The sequence below is a fragment of the Channa argus genome, chromosome 2, assembly GCF_033026475.1.
Source record: "Channa argus isolate prfri chromosome 2, Channa argus male v1.0, whole genome shotgun sequence".
In the NCBI taxonomy this organism is placed as follows: Eukaryota; Metazoa; Chordata; class Actinopteri; order Anabantiformes; family Channidae; genus Channa; species Channa argus.
The window spans coordinates 26,191,526-26,212,349 of NC_090198.1; the positions used below are offsets into that span (position 1 = coordinate 26,191,526).

At 38.9% G+C, this 20,824-nt stretch overlaps 1 protein-coding gene across 2 annotated transcripts in view; it reads right to left on the reverse strand.

Annotated features, from left to right (window-relative positions):
• Nucleotides 1-20,824, reverse strand: part of csmd1a (CUB and Sushi multiple domains 1a) — a 378,013-nt gene that overhangs the window by 142,990 nt on the left and 214,199 nt on the right. For both annotated transcript variants that reach the window (XM_067487730.1, XM_067487721.1), the window contains exons 11-14: nucleotides 5,888-5,991; nucleotides 5,487-5,599; nucleotides 1,892-2,074; nucleotides 1,604-1,789 (exon numbers count right to left, since the gene is read on the reverse strand). In XM_067487730.1, the coding sequence (XP_067343831.1) occupies nucleotides 1,604-1,789; nucleotides 1,892-2,074; nucleotides 5,487-5,599; nucleotides 5,888-5,991 (586 nt within the window). The remainder of the gene's footprint in view (nucleotides 1-1,603; nucleotides 1,790-1,891; nucleotides 2,075-5,486; nucleotides 5,600-5,887; nucleotides 5,992-20,824) is intronic.

A 20,824-nucleotide genomic window follows, 5' to 3' on the forward strand; every position in this document is an offset into this window, starting at 1 on the left:
TTTATTATTTATTATTTTGTTACTAGGCAAGAGGCCAGGAGAAGAGAATCAACATGACAATAGCTGAAAGAGTGACAAGATCATATGCCGTCTTGTCTAAGAGAAGAAAGTGAGAAAAAAACCTCTTTTGTAAGATTCTATGACTGTGTTTTTTGTTGTTGTTGTTGTTTTTTTACTATTTATTAGATGACGAGGATGTCTTTCTGATTAGAGGAAGCCTTTACACACTTTTCAAAAGTGTACTGTGAAGCTCTATAAGGGTTTTTAGGCTGGAATACATTCTTCTACTTTTGAATCTCAGGAGATTACTGTGGTTGCTTGGTTCACTACTGCTTCCCATTTTCTTGCATTTCAATGTTTTATTATCCAGGAAGAAAAAAGAAGACAAAATCATGAGTGTCAAGGTCACGTAAAACCCATGGTGAATAAAAAAAATAATCCTTGGGTTTGTCTGACACAGACAAACCTTTATCTTACTTCACTGAGGTGCATAGTTATGTCCTCCTGGATTACATCTTTTGAAAGTCACATCAGCTAACTGGGGGTTGCCCCACTGGCCACATCACACTAACATTGTTCAAAGTTTGTATCTCAACTAACTATTATTTTCATTACCAGTGTATTAGCCTAATTGAAGGGCACACTGATAATTTATGAGCTATTTTCAAACCAAAATCTGTTCATTGTTCCACGTTTTGAATCCAATATGATTTTACACTACTGAGCAGCACATAGAGCTATAATATGTAACAGAAAGACTAACTTTGGTCACTTCAGCAATGCTACTCTTGGACAATGTCCGACAGTCTGCAGCTTAGTCATGTCTATGCAATTGTTGTACAAAGTCTGAGACAACATTTCAATGGATGACAGCTCCTCTTCACATTAAGATGATGTTTGAAACATACTTCTTAAAGTTTGTACATTGGTAAAGAGAGTATTTATTGCAAAAACTTCAAACTCCCGATTCTTTTCAATGAGGCATGTCAGTTACAGAAGTTTATAAAATCCGACTTAAAGTGTGGTTTCCCTTTGATTTCTCACCAAAGGGAACAAATTGAAACAAATGAAAGCAACAACTTTAATTTCACTTTGCCCACTGCAACAGCACTAATTGCCCTGCAATTTAGAAAATCTTGCTACAAAAACATCCCTGCAGAGGGACAGGTTCACAGCCAGTCAATTAAGCACAACTTCATCTTTAATGACCAGCCACTCAAACAAGGGCTTTACCTGATTTACTTTAAATCAATAACCTTTATTACGATAGGGAGCACCTATCTAATTTTGCTTTGTTCTGTGTGAAGTGGAAAATGATGTAAGGTTTTAAACAGAAAAAATCAAAAAGGATTACAAGTGTCTCTCCATCCAGCCAGTTTGTCAGCCAACCATTCACCCACCAAATCCAATCTGCAATTCTCTTTACCTACCTAAGTGTGTCCCCCTCCCAAATATTTAGCTATTTCAGTTGTACGTGGCCATCGATATTTTCACATTAAATAGTTAGCATATGCATATTGTCATGTCCTTATTTCTAAGAATGGATCAACCTAAAAGTAAAAAGAAACACAAAGTTTGAAATAATAAGATGAAATATAATTACCTTCATCTTTGACCACCAGCCAATCAAACTGTGGCTCCAGGTCAAAGTCGGAGAAAAGGAGATGAATGCGGCTTCCCGGTTCCGAGATTATCAACCACACACAGTTCATGTTGTTCCCATACTCCTCCGGGTAGTTTGGGGACAGTATGGTCCCTGATGGAGCGGTGAAGTTGAAGAAACATGAGACTACAAAGAGGAAGGAACAAAGGGGGATTAATAGTATGAATCCAAGAATAAAATCCCAGAAAGCTAAAACAAACTAGCATGAAGACAACTATGTGTACTTACAGACACAGCTGGGTTTATTTCCAGACCACTGGTTATTGTGCTGACACGTGATAGTCCTTTCTCCCACAAGTTCAAAGGCTGACTGGCAAAAGAAGGTCAACACGTCACCGTGTTGAAAGCGATCGCCGCTACGACGACCAAACGCAGGCACCCCGGGATCACCACAGCCTCCCCGTTCAATCTCTGTAACACACACAGAAAGCCGTGTTTTTGTTCTCATAATTGATGTTAACATGAGACAGGATGACATTCAGATAACGGGTTGTCTGATTATGCATGTGAGGCAATGTCAAATGCCAAAAAATTGCATACATTAGTTTTTAGATAATCAGGGAGTCAAATCTTTCAATCTTTTATGCGTGTCCTGTCCATTTGTAAAAAAAAAAAAAAACTAAACCTAGATAGCCTAAGGGGCCTCAGAAGTATTACTTCTCAAAAGGAAATACAGATAGAGAGTTTATGTGGCTGATGATGTGGTGCATGAATGAGTTTTTAAACAGATCATTCTCATGCAGTTAGTCTGACTGGACTCCGGTCGGCCAGGGCCACGAAAATCCAAAACGCAACTCGTAAAAAAGATGCTATCTTTGGTAGGAAGCTGGTAATGATGCCAAAGGGTTAACAAGTGGCAAGAACCGTCACGTGTTAAAAGGAGAGCCAGCAGCAAAATCAACACGGCTGTGAGGAGCAGCAATAATGTGAACATATCTAGTGTCTATTATTGTTTTCCATTGCTGTGAATGGAACGCCAGCCTCTGAGAAATCCATTCTATTGTTTCCCTCCTCACAGCTAATTGTCATCAGGGTAATTGTAGCGCAATTCAGCTTTAATTGTGAAAGGCAAAACAATAAGTGGAGGCGCACAGGTAAATGCAAACACACACAGTGATCCATGCGTACTCTTGTTAAGTAACCAGCAGGAGGTAAAAATCAAAGAGAGCAACACTGATGACTGTGACACTGTATGAAATATGACTGATTTCTGTTTACACATTCTCAGACACATATGTCTAGTCTGTCCTTTGTTTCCTTCTTTCCCCACTCGTCTCTGTCTGGCCTGTTTCAAACGGTCCCTGTCCGTCCCTCCCGCTGTGCCGTTTTCTTCTTACTGCCGCCACCCTCTCGGTCTGATTTTATTGGCATGAGTGTCACATTAGTAGTTCTGCCGAACTGGCCCGCAAACATATTCTATTCATTTTGTCACTCGCTTTTCTGCTCCCATAATGGGAGTGTGTTTTTATCCACCGCTCTTCTCTCACTCCCGTCTTTAAAATTTGACATTCTACCAGACGTCTGTCATCTTGTAAAACATGCTACACCATGCTCCTGGATTTGCTTTGGGCAAATACATCTCAAGGTGAGCTACGTATGTGTGTATGTGTGTGTGTGTGCATGTGTTCTACGTTTTTACTATCGGTTCAGTTGTGAGTACACCTACAGGAATAGAATACTGAAAGAAGTGGCAGCGGTGTGTGTGTGTGTGTGTGTGTGTGTGTGTGTGGCCCACAGCTAGCTGTCACACAGTTGATGAGTGTCAGGATGGATATTAGCAATCTTGAGCCCCTGGAAAGTCTGTCATTATGGTCGTAACTGCCTCTCTCACATATTGTTCTGTCTTTTTAGTTTGTTCTTTCTCTTTCTTTTCTGTGCGTTCTTTCTTTTTTTCCACCAAAGGTTAATGAGTTTTACTAAAGTAAACATACAACACCTAATGCTTTATTTAGTTCTTTATCTTAACATAATATCTACAAAGTAATCGACATTGCTGAGAATAAACCTCAAAACGAAAACCATGGAAGATTGATGGATTAAAGCAAAAGGAGTAACATTACACTGATGGATAATTTAGGGACCTTTCTGATACTTATTTGTGATTTAGTCCATTAACCACACATTCCCATAAACTTTGCATTACTGCCACATTTCGAGACAAACCACGAGGTTGAGATGTATTTCAATATATTCCAGCCACATTTTTTTGTCTTCACGCCGGCAAAGCTTGTTTTCGGTAATGAATCAGAGCGAACAATTTACAATGTTTAGTTTTGCTAATAAATGTATAGTTTTAAATCATTACATGGTAACACAGCTACAGCTTTGGTAACAACTATCAAATTATCCTTTTCACAGCCTTAATGATAACTTATCTGAATTATGAAGACAGGTTAAAACAAAGGTTTTACATTTTAGGTAGTCTAACATGGAGGGTAACATGGACACATAGAACAGCAGAATCTTAAAGGCATTCGATGCTAATTTTCAGTCCTTTGATGACTTAAAAAATAAATACATTGTTTACATCGTTACTCTTTTCACAGCCAATTGCCATCAGCCTGGAAACTTGGCAGCAGCGTTTCACTGAAAGCTTCAATTATCATAATGGGCTGTGTGTGTGTTTATGATATTAACACACTCTCTTTCTCTCTGTCTCTAATACATGCACACACATGCAAACACACACAACTACACAAGCATGCAGTGCAAACATGTTAGTCTGTGTGACACATCCTTACACATATGTAGGGTTTTGCTGAAGGGCTGAAAAGAGAAGAGCTCTCAGGGGATAATGCTGATCAAGCTGTGTAGCATGGTGACATTATACATTGTGACAGCATTATACCCACAAGGACACAAACACACACACAAAACACACTATTAGGCAATTGTTTAGTTAACCTGGAGAAATCCAGAAAACACAAGATCATCCAGAGGTCATCAAGTACTATTTGTTTGTTTTGTTTTGTGTATTCTTTCCTAATTTGATTCTGACATGCGTCACTGTCTTAAAATATCTAATGTCAGATAACAGAAATGGTCCACTGAGAGTTCAGGGCAGTGATGGATGAAAAGTCATGTTAAACACACAACACCAACGTTGGCCCTATAACATGGAAGAGGAACTGACCCTGGACAACACTGTCACCAACACCATGGATTAGGTAACTAGAATCAGGAGCCCAACCTTCATCCTCTTCACATTCTCTCTATCACACTCCCACACTTCTATTTCACTACGTTTGTCTAATTCTTTCCCATTCTGTCAATTTCTTGATTTATGTAATTACCTCTCGCCCTACTTGCGTCACTCTTTGTCTTAAGTAAATTCAATGGAGTTTAGTTCCATTTAGGTGAGCTGAATAGAAAGAGCTGTATTGGCATTGTGAGATGCAGCATGTAATCAAGTATATCCATTAAATAAACCGTTTTTTTCTCAATACATATTTAGAGGAACATCTATACACCTCCTGCTCACCATGACTCCCTGTGACCTTCTTTGTCTCTCTATGAGTGTCAGCGTTGGCACAATATATGTATATTAACAAAGCAAAACGATCAACTGAATGACTCATAATTCATTTATTACCTTGTTGCAATGCACAGTTGCACACATACTCACATGTACACACAAGGACAGACACCACGAGTTGTGTTTACTATTGAAGCACCATGTCAGCAAAGCCGTGACTTTCACACTCTATTATTTGGGCGTATATGCCTGTGTGTGTGTGTGAGAGTTTCAGAGGCAGAGAAAGGAAAGTATGGCTGACAGTTATATTTAAAGTTGTTGTTGAACTCGCGCTAAAGGAAATCATACCTTCATAAACGGCTTTGAATCCAGCTGAGCCAATGGTATCGTCCGACTGCAGGTGCAGCCACATCTGACTAGACAAGCTAACAATGAGGTCAGGGACACTGGAACCAGTAAGTCTATATCAACACAGAAATACATCCACATGAAAGCAAAGTGTTAATAAGCAGCCCTGGTTATTCACAATGTGCTGCTGACTTAAAACCGTACTCGGTTCAGAGTAGTATCCAAAAGTTTGATTCAAACATTTTCAGTTAATAATGCAATCACTTTTATCCAGCACGTTACTTCTAGTATCATCATGGCTACAATTGTCCCTCTAATTAACATGACTAGCTTGTTCTATACTGTTGCATGTAAATATTACTACGGTACATTATATGGAAGAACATATAAGTAGTGCTTACACATAGAGCACCCTGCGAGTGTCTCCTATCTTCCCTCCATCTCCCACCGTTAGTGTGTCATATCCTCTTTCCAAGTCAAACTCTTCGAATGATAGCTTTATCACCTAGAAAAATAAAAACAAGAAAGCATACACGGAGACTGTTAGAAAACAGACTGAGGACACAGACAAAAGCAAACAGAAAGTCACCGAGAGATTTATTATCAGTATCTGCAGGGATGGTCTCATGCGCTTCCACCCTTACAATTTCCAGCAATAGAAACAAATGATTATATCGCTGGGGAAATTTGAAAGCCTAGTATTGAAATGGGAGTTCTATTTCACAAACAATTGCCTCTCGGGCCATGAAGGTTCTATATGATGTTAGCGATTGCATGTCAATAACAAATAAATAATATTTATTATAAAAATTTGGAACAAGCACTTTGGAAACAAAAATATCTTTCTTCCTGACTGCTGTAATTAAGTCTGATTTTATGTCAGGTGTATACACCTAATTACAGCACACAGAAAATAGGCAAAGGGGTCCGACTATCGAAAACAAGTCCAAAGATTTACATATTCTGTGGATACGGAGCTTAAGAAAGGAGCAGAGGTGGTGCTCCGACATACTCTGTATGTGCCACTGTCCCACTTCTAAAATTGTTTGTGAAATGTTCTCATTCAGTCCTAGGATATTAGATATAATAGGAATTTTAGAAACTGATAGCACCACCACAGCCAGGAACTCTGCGGGAGACAATGGGCATGTCACAATATGACATGAATCATACACCAACAGGGAAATCTCCCAAGGTATCCTGTTAATTCATTGTAACTAGAAAATGTTTGATTGAAAGAACAAAATGGGCGATAAAGGGCATTGTTGCAAATATTAATAAAACCACGAGCATGAAAAAGAGTTCTTGGCTCTGACTATCATCTTATTTAATTAAAGTTGAGATGCCAAAGGTGTAGCAGTTAATTTGACAGTGACATATTGCTATTCAGAAATAATCCATCTTTAATGAAAGGGAGCAGAGGGAATGACTGAAAGACTTTTGTTTGTGGCATCCTTCTTTACATTCATACTTACACAAATCCTTTGGGGAGCTGAATACAGTGCGCTCTGCAAATACACCTTTCCCGTGGTGAAAGGAGGAGAGGAGACTACGTTTGGTGTTGTTTCTATTAGTTTCTGTTTTTCATTATCCACTGATATTTATGTGACCATCAGGAAGAAGGACGTTTTCTCCAGGTTGGGATCATTTTGATCTTATAAAGCAAGATAAGGTAAATGTTTTCCTTTGCAGTTTCTACTTTTGCTCAGTTTTCATCTGAGCTAATTATGTTTAAATTCCATTCTGACTCTTCCTTTACATTTTTTTCACTTAATTTAATTTTATTTTATTTGCAGATAAATGTAGAAATGTGTATAAACCCGGCCTTTTGCTCCTCACAAGTACACAAGCACTTTCATAAGCACTTTTAAAACAATTTTTAAAACAATTTTAAAACAATTCACTTTGATTTCACGTTTTTCACTTATACTTCATCGCAAAAATATTTTTGTACATTCTGCATTCAACATACTATTATTTTGGGTATGTTCAAACTAATTGGAATATATAAACTTCTCTTTCATTCAGTTAGCAGCTTATTATCAGCTGAATATGTAAACAGGACCATTCATCCACATATCAGAAGGTCACAATAAAAGATGAACATGGTCTAATCCACCAGGTTCGTATCAGGATGACTAACGAGCTTGATAGACCCATAACCAAGGTCTGTCTTTTTCAAGATTCAGAATGAAAGACTGTTCCCCTAGGGTGTGTCAAGTGCTGGCGACCTCTGACACCAGAAGAAAGACGACCCTAAGAAAGTGGTCATAATATTTTAATAGCAGGGTTTTTTTTGTTGTTAGTTTATTAGTAATTTAATAATTGTTTCCTATATTGGAGAAGAGTTTTGCCTGTGTTTGGTAAAGGAAAAGATGTTTGTTTAGCGTTTTTTTGAGCTAAAGTAAAGCAACAAGGTAGTAGTGGAATGTTGAGTGTGTAGCTGAGGAGGAACATGGTTTCTGTGGAATTACTTTGTTATCAGCTCAATTGTGGAACGTGGAATTCAAAAAAACAACGACCTCTGGAGTGGATAATTGTTGGATCACCGGACCTCTACAGAGAATAAAGAGTTGTTTTCGAGCAGTGGGTTTCTGGTTTATTAGAGGACTAAGATGAACCATGAAGATTTGACACTGTGGCTGAGAATCCATTACATGGTAAATCACACTACAATGAAAAAAAATCTCACCGCAGGTGATAAGGGAAGTAAAAACTATTTCAACCTGCCAGACTGAGCTATGCCTGGCTAACCCTTTGGCTGTGCTTTGTCAAAATAAAAATGGCTAGCAAATGTTCAAATAATGCAGAAGGATATGTATCATCTGAGGGATTAACTGCCATCGTGACACGAATGGAAAAGAAACCATGTTTTACTGTGTAAAGCTGTATTCACACACATTTGAATCTATACATACACACAAGCACAATTTTTACATCGGTAGAAACTATTTGTAAGAAAACATATTTATTTTTGAGATCAGCAACCCTCATTCAAGATGAACCTCAATAAATAGGGGGCTGATGCTTGTAGAAAGTATTTTATTAAATTATCCTACACTGAACGTTACAGCCTCCGGCAATATTTAGTTTCTTAAAAATAGATAGAAATAATGGAAAAAAGATGTAAAACAACATGATGAGTTATTAACTCCTGGTTAACAACAATCACAGAGAGCATGACACTATGATAATATGGTGCTGTTGATGTGTTTTTGTTTTGGATTTTTTTTTCTATATTTTGTTTTATCTCACAAGCACACATGGTATTCGATAAATTTCCTGAATCCTGGTCCAGGATCCAGTTTATATCCAATCTCTGACAATTCCAGCGAAATACGAACATGTTTTTTATTTTAAAATATGACTTTTAATACACTCTTTGACCATTTTAGTTACTTCTGCTGATAAAGAACTATTCAGGATGCAAAACTTAATATCATAATAATAATACATAATGTTATAATAATAATGCAGATTCAGCTAGCAAAGTACAAATTGTCACCCCCTCACCATTAATGTTAACAAAAGGTAACAGGTAACAAAAATGGTCGAGTGTATAAAAAAGGATACAGTAAGTGTAAAAGTTTGTAACTCCCTTGATGAAATTAATTTCTAATTAAGGAACATTTGTACTAGCACTTTTTTGCAGTTTTTTAAAAAATTTTCTACATAACTTCATACATGTCTAAGTGGTAAAAACGGACGTAGAATGTTCTGTCTTTAAATATGTTGGTGCATGTTTAGACAGTGGAGGCAGATGGCATCATAGCATCAGACTTAAAGGAAGGAACTGAAGCGTTATCACACTAAGGTCATTAGCAAGAAGCTCTGTGCTGTTCAATAGATCCAAATGGGCCCATTTAGTAAGACATTAAGAGCAGCCTGCAAACCCAAACTACATTAGATTGGCTTCCTTATTTTCTAAAGCAGAGACAGAAACAAAAGAAGGGGATGAAGGAATCAACAGAAAGAAAGACGGTTTAAGTCTTTTTTAAGTCTTCAGTTTACAAACAAAATTTGTCTGCAGTTTGGCGACTGCAATATTTTATTATTATTGCATTATATTAATGTTGTGGTTATTGCAGTGCTTAATAGTACTTCTGGAGGAAGATACAATTTTTCAAATTTGTACTTCGCATGTCCGTAATTAAAAAAAAAGAAGGGCTCTTCCAAGGTGATATTCACTTTGAGGTCATTAACAAGCCGCAGAGCAAATAAGAGCTGCTCAATAGGTCATTAAACAGCATACTGTGCAATTCAAACCAGGATCGAAACACCTCCAGTCAGTCAGAAACTAAAGTTGTAGTGCTGTGATTTATTTTAGAGGCATAATCACATCCAGGGAGAATCTGAAAGTAATCTTTTTCTTACTCTGATCCTACATTCACTGCAGATATCGCCACTCAAGTGAAACTATCAAAGATATATGTTTGGTTTTCAGTGTCAGTCAACAGAGCCTCATAAACATTGCAACCACTGTACACAGACACTGAGCTGATGTAAAGCAGCATAATAATGAGTTGCATGAGTCCTTTCAATGCCCCAGAAAAAAAAATATTGAAATGGAAAAACTATACTATGCCTGCTGATACTGCCCTTACTGACCTAACATCAGAATACTGCAAGAAAACAGAGAACCATAATTGGGTGGACTAGTTTTTCAATTCCCTCGTTGGGCCGAGGCTGCAGTAGTGCTGAGTCACTACTGAGCAGCAACAGTGAGGAGCAATGATACAAACATAAATCACTAATCCTGTGCGTCTGCTTGCCTGTCTGTATGTAGTCAAATCAATCACCCTGTCATGTTTTCAAAAGAAAATTACTAGGCAGAGAAACTAGGCATCGGGGAAGCAAGTGCAGATAGACACGGAGGCAGGCAGGGATAATGCAAAATGAAGTCTATAATAGGATGCAATAGAGGCTTATGAGTCCAGGTAACCAAATGCAGGGGAAAACAGACAGGATGAGAGTCCAAGCAGGGTTCAAAGTAGGCAGACAGTCTATAAACAAAGGACTGGAGCTGGAGACCTCAGGCAAGTGGCTTGGGAGCGGGAGCACAAAAGAACTGGACATCTCAGCCAGGTGGCCCAAGAATTGGAGCGGAGATAAAAGGAACACCTCAGGCAGATTGCTGAAAAGCTCCAGCACTGAAACTAATGGGTTCCAGGCAGGTCACCAGGTGGGTGAAGTACTGAAGGGTAGAACACCTTGGGTGAATGACCAGGGCCCTGAAACACTGGGGAAAAGGTCATCTCAGGAGAGAAACCAGGTGGCTGAAGTACTAGGGAGTTGACAACCTTGTGTTCTAGTGGGTTTACTCAGGGACACCGGAGGTATCAGCTGACCGAGGAACATATGGAGCATCAGTTAACTGAGGAACCAAAGAAAAGTCAGGGGACTCCCTGACTCATCAACATTGGGGACATCAGTTGAACCAAAAACTCAGGGAATATAGGGAGCTCTAGGTGCCTAAAGCCCATACTGTAGTTGCTGGGAATTTGAGTTCTGGGAGTGCTGGGAATGGTTGGACCAGTGCTCAGGGTGCTGGAGGACTGAGCCTCAGGAGGACAGATGGAGGACAGATGCTAGAGATTTGGGAGAGCTAACCTCCATTCAGGGATGGCCAGGCATATCCCCATTATCTGTGATGGCTGAAGGTAAGTGGTAAACAGCTTATATAGCGCTTTTATCCAAAGCACTTTATGTTGCTTCTCATTCACCCATTCACACACACACACACACACTCCGATGGCATTGCCTGCCATGCAAGGTGCTCACCTGACCCACCAGGAACGATTTGGGGAGCAACCCAAGGACACTTCAACACGTAGCCAGTGGGGGCCAGGAGTTGAAGCACTGAGCCTGTGGTCGGTGGATGACTGCCTTACCAACTGAACTACAGTCATCAGTCACCACAGTCTAAACACCTAGGATGTTGGTGGAGGGCCGGCTGGGCTGGGACTAGCAACCAGGGAAACTAACCCTATGTATGATCTATTAGAGCACACAAAATAAGGGTACTCCAAAAAATGCAGAAAAAACAGGGATGATAGTCCAGGCAGAGCTAGCATGCGAGCAGATCTGCAACATATGGGATCCAAAAAAAAAAAAAAAAAGTGGGGACTTATTAAATTATGTTTAATCACTTTAATGATCCATTTGTCACTTGACTGCTGCCTGTGCAAAGATAAGCTCAAGAGCACTTTAGTAGGTCAGACAGTTTTCTATATGGCTTGCCACACAGGGATCAGCCTCCTTGCTATACTTGCTGTTGTGCCTCTCTAGGTTGCTGTAAAAACATAAGACTTGATTTGGGCCCTGTTAAAATGTCAACAGTCTGTGCACATTTAATGAATTGCATTCAATCAGCCATTGCAAGTACAGAATAAGCTGAGGTGACCCCTGCCAGTGGTAGTACACCCGGGTGTAGCTTCCATTTTAATCATGGGGGTAGTAGGAACAATCTCTATTACTATCAGACCCAACAAAACTACAACAAACAGTATTTTTACTCTAGATGTGATTGACCTCTCAACTAACCCACAGTAACTGTAGCAACTAGAAACTAACTTTTTCACTAATAAAAATGAGGTATTGACACAGTGCAACTACTGAGACGTGGCAGGATGCCTAGTTTGCACAGTTTCTTTCCAACAAATGTACAGATTCACTTGAACTTGATGGTGATGGTGCATAGCAAGTACACTTGTGTGCATGTGGAAGTAGCTCAAATTTCAGAGCATGATGGAAGTGGAAAATCCAATATTGTTAAGCTACATTAGGCATTTTTTCAAGTTCCCACCACCAGAGGTAATGTAATTTAATTTAACACCACTTATCTTCACAAACGTGAAACATCGAAGCTGGAGTTTGAGACTGGGGGTACTAGAAGAGAGACAAAATGATTTTTCCTGAATTCCACTTTAAGAACATTTACTTTGTTAAGTTAGTCACTTCCTGTCTACAATAATGATGTCAGGCTAAAGGCCACACCTATTATTTGGTGTGGAGTTAAGGCTGCCAAACATTTCCCCCTGCGGCTCCAATGGCAAGTACGATTACCTGAAAGTGTGTTTTCACCTAACTATTGTGCTTAAAAGAATTACAGTTAACCTTCTCTAAAAAATAAAATGTCCAGGAAAACATTAACTATGTACTATGGTTACCCCCCACCACCTGTCAGAAGTAGCAGTAGAGAGGAAACAGCTGTCCCAGAGCAGAGTACAAAAAGTCTTTTGCAGAGATTGTGCAGCTGAATGGAGTCACTAGTGAGCTGCCACAATCGCAGTGTGGGGCCTTTGTTCCCATAGATTACATTTAGCCTTTTAGACAAAGAAACAGGAATAGAATAACCTGAAACCCTGTTTGAGGACATGCCCTCAGCACACCCTCCATGCCTAGAAAAGGTATTTTTAAGATAAGCCAGAAAACAGATACAACTAAGTTATCAAAAGTTGCCCAGGAGCATTTCATTGTCAAACTAGTGAGAATTTTTTGAAGCACTTTTGTCTCTCATTGCAGTTCAAGAGAGTGTTATAAATCAGCTTTACAGTGCACTGCATTTTGCAGCCAGAATGGATTTTACGATAGATGCACATCATGCAGCCGGGCGATGAGGGACAATCACAGCAGAAAAGAATGCAGACCAAGCCATTGCCTTTAGATTCCCATCCCAACAATTCATTTAGATCAGCAGTGAAGAGCTTGTACAAGCTGTTAATAGCACAAAGACGTAGCTGCTGCAGCTGCAGCAGAATGTGCATAGAAGGCCAGTGCCACAGCCAAACACAAGAGTATAGGAGTAAAGAGTAAAGTGGGCTCCTGAGTGGCCGAGTTTGCCCCAGTCTACAACGTCTAGAGCGCAGACCTTAGACTGATAGAAGAGTGATCAAAAGGCAAAGTTAGCTATAGTCAATCACCAACGATATGCCTGACCTGTATGCCTTGTGTGGGGAAGCAGAATTACCCAAAGGAAAATTTGTATTAATAGTTTAAGGTCTGCTTAATGAACCCTGGTCTCTGAGCCACTGCACCTGGTCACACCTCTTCACCGAAACACCCTTTTTTCTGCAACCAAAAAACCTGGTGAACGTCAAACACAAATGGATGAAGCAGTGTTACTTTTGACTTTATCTTAGTCTTTTTGTGAAAATTAAAACTAGCCCTGGCTTCAATCTGTAGATAAAAACATCAACATCAGCCTCGGAATGCATCCTTTTTATGTCATGTAATTTCACACAGTACCTAATGTTTTGTGATACTAAGTATATATTTTTTTTAAATCTAACTATTGTTCATCCAATATTTAATTTTGTACCAGACTTTAAAGACACCATTTCCCATGAGCCCTAGGCACTGGTAAGCTAAACATTACAACTCAGCAGAAAACGTCTAAATAGTAGTCGGTCAGGTTGCAGCAAGTTTACACAGTGCTGGATTAACAGCAGGACAGAGAGGACTGAATTTGGAAGAACCATGTTATGATTATGTGTGTAGCTGCTCTGCGACATTTGTAGTTATATTTCATGTGTGGTGTAGTTTTTCGATGCGAAATACTAAATCGTTGACTAACTTTCCTAAAGACACAAACTTTTATTGGCATGTTGTAGCGGTTGATGATTTGCTTTTGCTTTTTTTTACCTTATTTATTTTATGTTTTTATTTTATGTTTTAGGTTGTGACAGGTGACAATTGATGTTCTGACAATTTTCCATGTGGGACAAATAAAGCACCACTCAATATAAAAATAGATTGGTGGGGATGCTAGTCTGTTGTCTGCACCCTGATAGCACCCAGATGTGCCGTGTTTATTTGCTGCAGTTCGGCCCGGAGGTGACCTTTCCTTTAAGTGATAAGAAAGCAAACGGCTGGTGTCTGGTAAAATAACTCCCTTGTTGAGGTGTTACAGCACCTTTGAGTGCTGTTGACCTGTTGGCTGAACAGTAAAGGAAAATAAACAGTATACTATGTTTGAGGAACAGCTGTGTGACAGTCCTGTGGAAACTGAAGTGTAAATGAGTCCGTCACACCGTGGAAACCTGACAATACCAGACCAGACTTAGAGTTTAATTCCAAAATGTTTTACATTACAACTTTAATTTTTTTGTGTGTGTGTATGTGTTTTACCACCATTAGAAGGGGCCAGTGCCCAAAAACAAAAAAAAAAAAGGTGACCTTGGGACAATCATGCATCGCCATGGACAGCCTCCTCTGTTACAAAGGTATTAGGTCCAGGAATGAGAGCCAAAGACAGAGCTAATACAGTAGATTATGGCCAGCCAGACTGCCAAATTACAGTCAGAAGCCAGAACAGCAAAAAGCCTTGAATTGAGATAATGTGCTAATTAGGCAGCTATTGGCGAATGCCTTTCCATTACCACAGACACTGATGGTTATTTACTCTGCACTTTACTGATGTGTTTTGTTCAGGCTATGTGATGAACATCCTCACTGAGCTGTGGCCCGTATGTCGTAGCCATTGTAGAGTTTCAGAATTTGCAGTGTCTTACTGTAATATCATTGACATTTTGCCACCATGATGAAATATTAAATATTAAATATGCATAATAGCCATGCTTAAGCTTACAGTAACAAAAAGTAATACATTGTGTTCAAAGTCACATTCCCCCATATTTCTCCATCTACATGTCTGTACATAATCGCCATATGTTGCAATGGTCCTTGCCCAGCTTTGTCCATATTTTTGGATTCCAAAATGAGCCTTTCTTGTTATTGTGTCAGTGTGAATCTTTCTTGTTACAGTTATTGTGTGGAAGTCAACTTAATAATAAATAATAAACTGATACTGGTTTTTGTAAAAGTTAGTCTCATTAAAAACAAAGCGACAGTTTATTACCACACATTTTTTTTTCACCAAAGTCACCAGATGTACTGACAAAATGAGAGAACACTGTAAGGTAAAAATATGATTCAAATTATCCAAAATGATGATGCAAACAGCACATTACAGTCTCCAGAACTACCTCCTGGATCAGCTCTTTTTAATGTAGTAGTTTTTCTATACAGTGCAGGATTATTAGGGATAATGCTGATGCACACACCTTTAGTTTTGCCGCTTATTCGGTAATGTGGTCGCTAATCTCCCAAACATGTTGGCTTGTTTCTGTTTTTGCAATAATACTACTATGATAATAATAACAATGCACTGAATATTGGGCATTATGTTTTCATTGTGTAACAGCTTGAGCAATAACCTAGTATGGTTGAACAGCAATGAACTGTTATAGAATCAGACTGGACTTTGATTTATTTTGTCTAAGGCATTTATTAATTATCTGCTTCATGCTAATGAATCAAAGGACAGATTGGCAGTTAGCAATTACATTGGCAGACACAAAATGCACACTCAACATTCATAAAATCACATGCAACCAGATGCATAAAGTCCATTCACAGCATTTTGCCAGCAGGCTGTCAGACCAATACAAACAACATTGATTGTGCTGATTTTATTCAGAATGACAGACACAACACCAGCCAGCGTTACGTATTGGTTATTTAAACTCCTGTGCTTTAACCTGCACAAAGGAGAAACAAAAAGTCAGACACACTTCAATAAAACCATTTGTCTCTCAATTTCGTATGTTATTGATGAAGTAAGTCATCTGGAACAATAGTCAGGTTGAGCAAGGTACAGAGGGGAAAAAAGAGGCGGGGAGGCAGGAGTCTAAGATGGAATCAGAACTGTGGAATCAACAAAAGGTCTACACAAAGATGACTGTTCTTCATCCTCATTCATTCTCTTTAAATGTCTTCTTTCCCTAAGTCTCCCTTCACTTTCTCTCTGACTACAAAAAGCATATATAAACTTTTTTCCAAGCAACATTCACTTCAAAGCGATAGCCTATGTTTATCATCTGTCTCATTCCGCACATAGTGAAATTAAATCACGATTAAAAATCAATGTTCAAACGGAAATATGTATGACTACTTAAAAAAGATGTGCTTGTAAATTAGGTTAACAAAACAAGTTAAAAGTCTTTAGGCAAGACGTCCGGACGAAGATGATCGCTGATATGAAATAACAAAAAACTAGCCATTAATGACCAGCAGACTTCACAGCTCAAAAAATAAGTTCGGTTAAGGTCACATAACACTAAACAATTACACTGTAACAAATTGCTGTAATTTCCACCGTAAAATTTTACAATAACTTCTTGTTCTGTCATTTGACAAAGCTTACCTGCATATTACAAATGCATCATGGGTGAAAAAACAATTATAGATGCTAACAGCCTTTTTCCACAATAAGATATTGTAGAATTCCATTACTGCAGATGATGCACATTACAGCTGAATATTGTGAATTTAGGTTGTTGAATTTGAACAAGGAACAAGAAGCAAACAAATGGTCTCATTTGAGTGACTGTCATTTCCCATTATCTTAACTAAGCTGTCATGACCCCGGCAACACGGCAGAGTGAAGATGCTGGTTGGTCCATCCAGAAAGACTAGTTATGCTAATGCTGTGTCTAAATAACTCCATCATTTACATAATTTCAAAGTAATTCTACCTAGTTTAGACCTTATTGCAATTTCCAGAAGGCAACCACATGTGTACGTTTGTATTATTGTACTTATTCCATGCAGTTTTTGATGGTTATAATGCTAATTAGCGCATTGGGATGCTAGCAACATTAGCATAACTGTGGTGTATTTAGTGCTATTAGTAGTGTTATTAGTGTTGTTAGCAATTAATCCCCCAAATACTGTAATTGTTTGATGCTGCTGGTGTCCTTTCAATATGGGGCTGGTTGAGAAACATCCAACAGAGTTTAGGTACATAAAATGACATCACTGTTGGCTACTAACTCATAAAATCTTGTGAGTGTGACAAGAAATTCAAATTTTCCCTTTAAATGTTAACAACTCCACATTTCCATTGTATTAGTGATTATATTGCAGAGCTACTTCCTGTTCAGCTCGCACAGACCAATTTTCATTTTGTAAGGGCAAATTATTAGTTTGTCTTTGCTCTCATGTAGAATAGCTGTCATCAGTTTTGTCATTAACTTTTTTTTAATGTAATTTTTAGATATTCATGAAGGCAAAGTGCGTCAGCATAGGAAGTGGGAAAGTGCATAAGATTAAATCTTTTTTTTCTTTTCAGGCAAGTGGACTTGAATGGCTTTGGGCATAAGTCATATACTGTAGAAAGGATGAGGAGTCTTTCATATCAGATTTTTAAAGTTTTTCAAAACTATTGATTTTCAATAAAATGTTTTTTTTTTTTCAATGTTGATTTGGATTACCTTTGCACTAAGGTGTCAGTTAAAACACTTCTGAATATGTATTGTAAAAACTGCTAATGTAAAAAGCAAAAATTACCTGTAAAAACATTTTATAACAACTATTGTTTTCCAAAACATTAAAAGCCATTTACTGCCAACTTTATAAGACAGGTCACTTTATAAGACAGCTCACTAAATGTATGGCATTTCTTTCAAACGGTCTGCATGGATGACATTAGAACTTTTTATCGCAGAAAACACTGAGGTCCAGGATCCAGCATATATATGTCATCCACAGCGTGAAGCAAGTACAGAGAGTCACAGAAAAGCCTGTTTTTAAAACCCAAGCTATTGCAAACACATACAAACCCCATTTCCAGAAAAGTTGTGATGGTATATAAAAAGTAAAGAATCTGATGATAACCATCTAAAGCATCACAGTAGAAAACACTGCATGGGTTTAGGAACGCTTCTGAAAACCCCTAAACCATTGTCAGTAAACACAACAATTGCAATTCAAAACTCAAAGCGTAAGGAAACAACCATATACAAACATGATCCTGAAACACAGCCGTATTCTCTTGGCCTGAGCCTATTTCAGATGGACTAGGGCAACAAGAAACTCTGACAAATCAAAAGTTGAAACTCTTTTAGAAAAGGAGGCAATGGACCATCTGATTTGTCATCAGTTCACTGTTCAAGAGCCAGCATCTGTCATGCTATGGTGCACTAACGCACATGACACGAGTACTTTGCTCAACTGTGAAGGCACCACTGCTGAACGGTAAAGGTTCTGGTGCAATTGACGCTGCCATGCAGATGACGTCTTTTTCAGAGAAGGCCATTTTTTATTCAGCAACAAAATGCAAAACCACTTTCGGCACATATTACAACAGCCTGGCTCTGTAGTGAAAGAGCCCAGGTGCTAAAGTGGCCTACCTTTAGTCCTGACTTATCCACCAATCAAACACTGAAAATTCAATGACATGTATACCCTTTCAAATTATATTTGAAAATATTACTAAAAAAGAATATTACAAAAAAAACAAACAATCTTACTGCTGTGATTTGTGTTAGGCCAGCATAAGCATTATTTCTCCATTTTATCTTTAAAGATTCAATATTGCAAAAGAAAACTGCGGGTGATTGTTCTGACTTTTTTTAATATTATTCAAAATCCCAGCTAAAGGAGCTGGAAAAACTAGGAGAAGCAAAAGACTGCCAGGAAAGCATGGGACATGGCGAGTAGCTACACACTCCTTTAGCTTCACACTCTCACTTTAACAGGTAACACAGAATCATGTGGGCTGACTCGGTGGGTAACAGATTGAGGAAAAAAACTTCAAAAATCAGGTAGGTAACCTTAAGAGCTAACAGTCAGGTAAGTCATTTTATTTGCAAATGGGTGACTTTTCTGAAGGCTTTTCTCAATAGATAAAGCAATATGAGTGAAAAAAAAAACAAGAAAGTCTTTGATGGGGAGTAGCAGCAAGATTGACAAAGGTTATTACAGTACATGAACAGAGCTGAACAAAGCTGAATTTGAAGCACGAGACTGGAGAAACAACAGAGGTGCACCGTGGAGGCCAAACTGTAAACAAGACAAAGCAGCAAGGACAGACGGCTGAAAGCAGCTTTAATAGTGATTGACGAACAAGATGAAGTCCGGGTGTGAGTAGGTGGGGCAAGGTGAGAGGAGGAAAAGCGAACAAAGGAAATGCAGGCATGCGAAGGTGTGAGAGTGTGTGTGATCAACGTGGCTGGCAGGTAAGGAGAGGAGAGCGAGGGAAAGCAGACCATGAACTGGGAGAGTGTGGGTGTAGCAGAGAACAGGTAACAGAGAGTAGATAGGATACACTCCCCCGTCATCACCTAACACAATATTAATCTATTGTATTTTAAAGCCAAAACTACACATGCGAAACATACATTGCTATGTCACCTGGCAACAAGCAAAATCAGTGATATGAAGCACATTTCCTGTGATTAAACTTTTACAAATGCAGCTAAGTTAATTAATTCATGTTACCTACAGTTGTGATGCTACTGTATGTAAAACCCTTTAAATAAGAACAGCTGACAGCTGCGGAGCTGATGTCACTTCCAAAGATGCAGTCCATTTGTGACTGCCAGATGCTGGTTTGAAAAAGTGCACACTTCTGTGGAAATACAAAGTCAAGAGAGTCTAATAAAGTAGCTAGGTGAATGAGATCCATCTGCACAGATGCACAGTAAGACCTGGGTGAAACTTTGTCATCACTTGACTGTTGGCCATTTCTCTTTAGCGAGGTCAGGGAAACAGAAATGAGAACCAAAGGACAATCCTTTTCTCTTTTTGTTGTCTCTCTCATCAATTATATCGTGCTATTTCTTCATCCGACTCTATTTTCATCCATTTTTAGAGAAGATTCCAATGTCACATCAAGTACCTGCTTGGACATTCAGTCCCTTTTCTTTCTCTTCATGGCGCTCGCCTTTTAGATGTGAAGTACTTTGCTGCATATTTAGACCCATTTTTCTCCTCAATATTTTCATGTTTTTCTGTCTGTAGTTTTCAATGAGCTCAGTGCCATCTTGCTCCCTTCTTGCTCTTCCCTCTCTCTCCTCTCACCATCTTCAAACTTAACATTTTAGACAAATCAAAGTGTAAGGAGGTAAGAAGACGGTAGAAAGAGGAAGTGGATGGAAAGAGAGTAGTGGAGTGCAGAGTAGATGAGGGATAAATGCGAGGAGAGAGGAACAGAGAATAAAGAACAGAGATCTTAGGAGAAAATGAGCGGCAAGCAGAGGGCGAGAGGAAGAGGGATGGGAAAGAGGGTGACAAAGAGCACAGGAGCAGGCAAAGGGGAGAAGTGAAGGCAGGAAATGCGATGAGACGCGGAGAGAAGATAATACCACAAAGGAAACTGTAGACAGAAAGGCGTCAGATGTTTTACCACAGCTATATGAATTATTCATGTCTATACAATGGTGACTCGACAACAAAGTTAGCTTCACAAAATTGAGGAGGTGTGGTGACCAGGAGCTCAGCAATGGAAAGAGAATTTATTCAGCGAGCAGGAAAACAAAACGTACACTTACGAC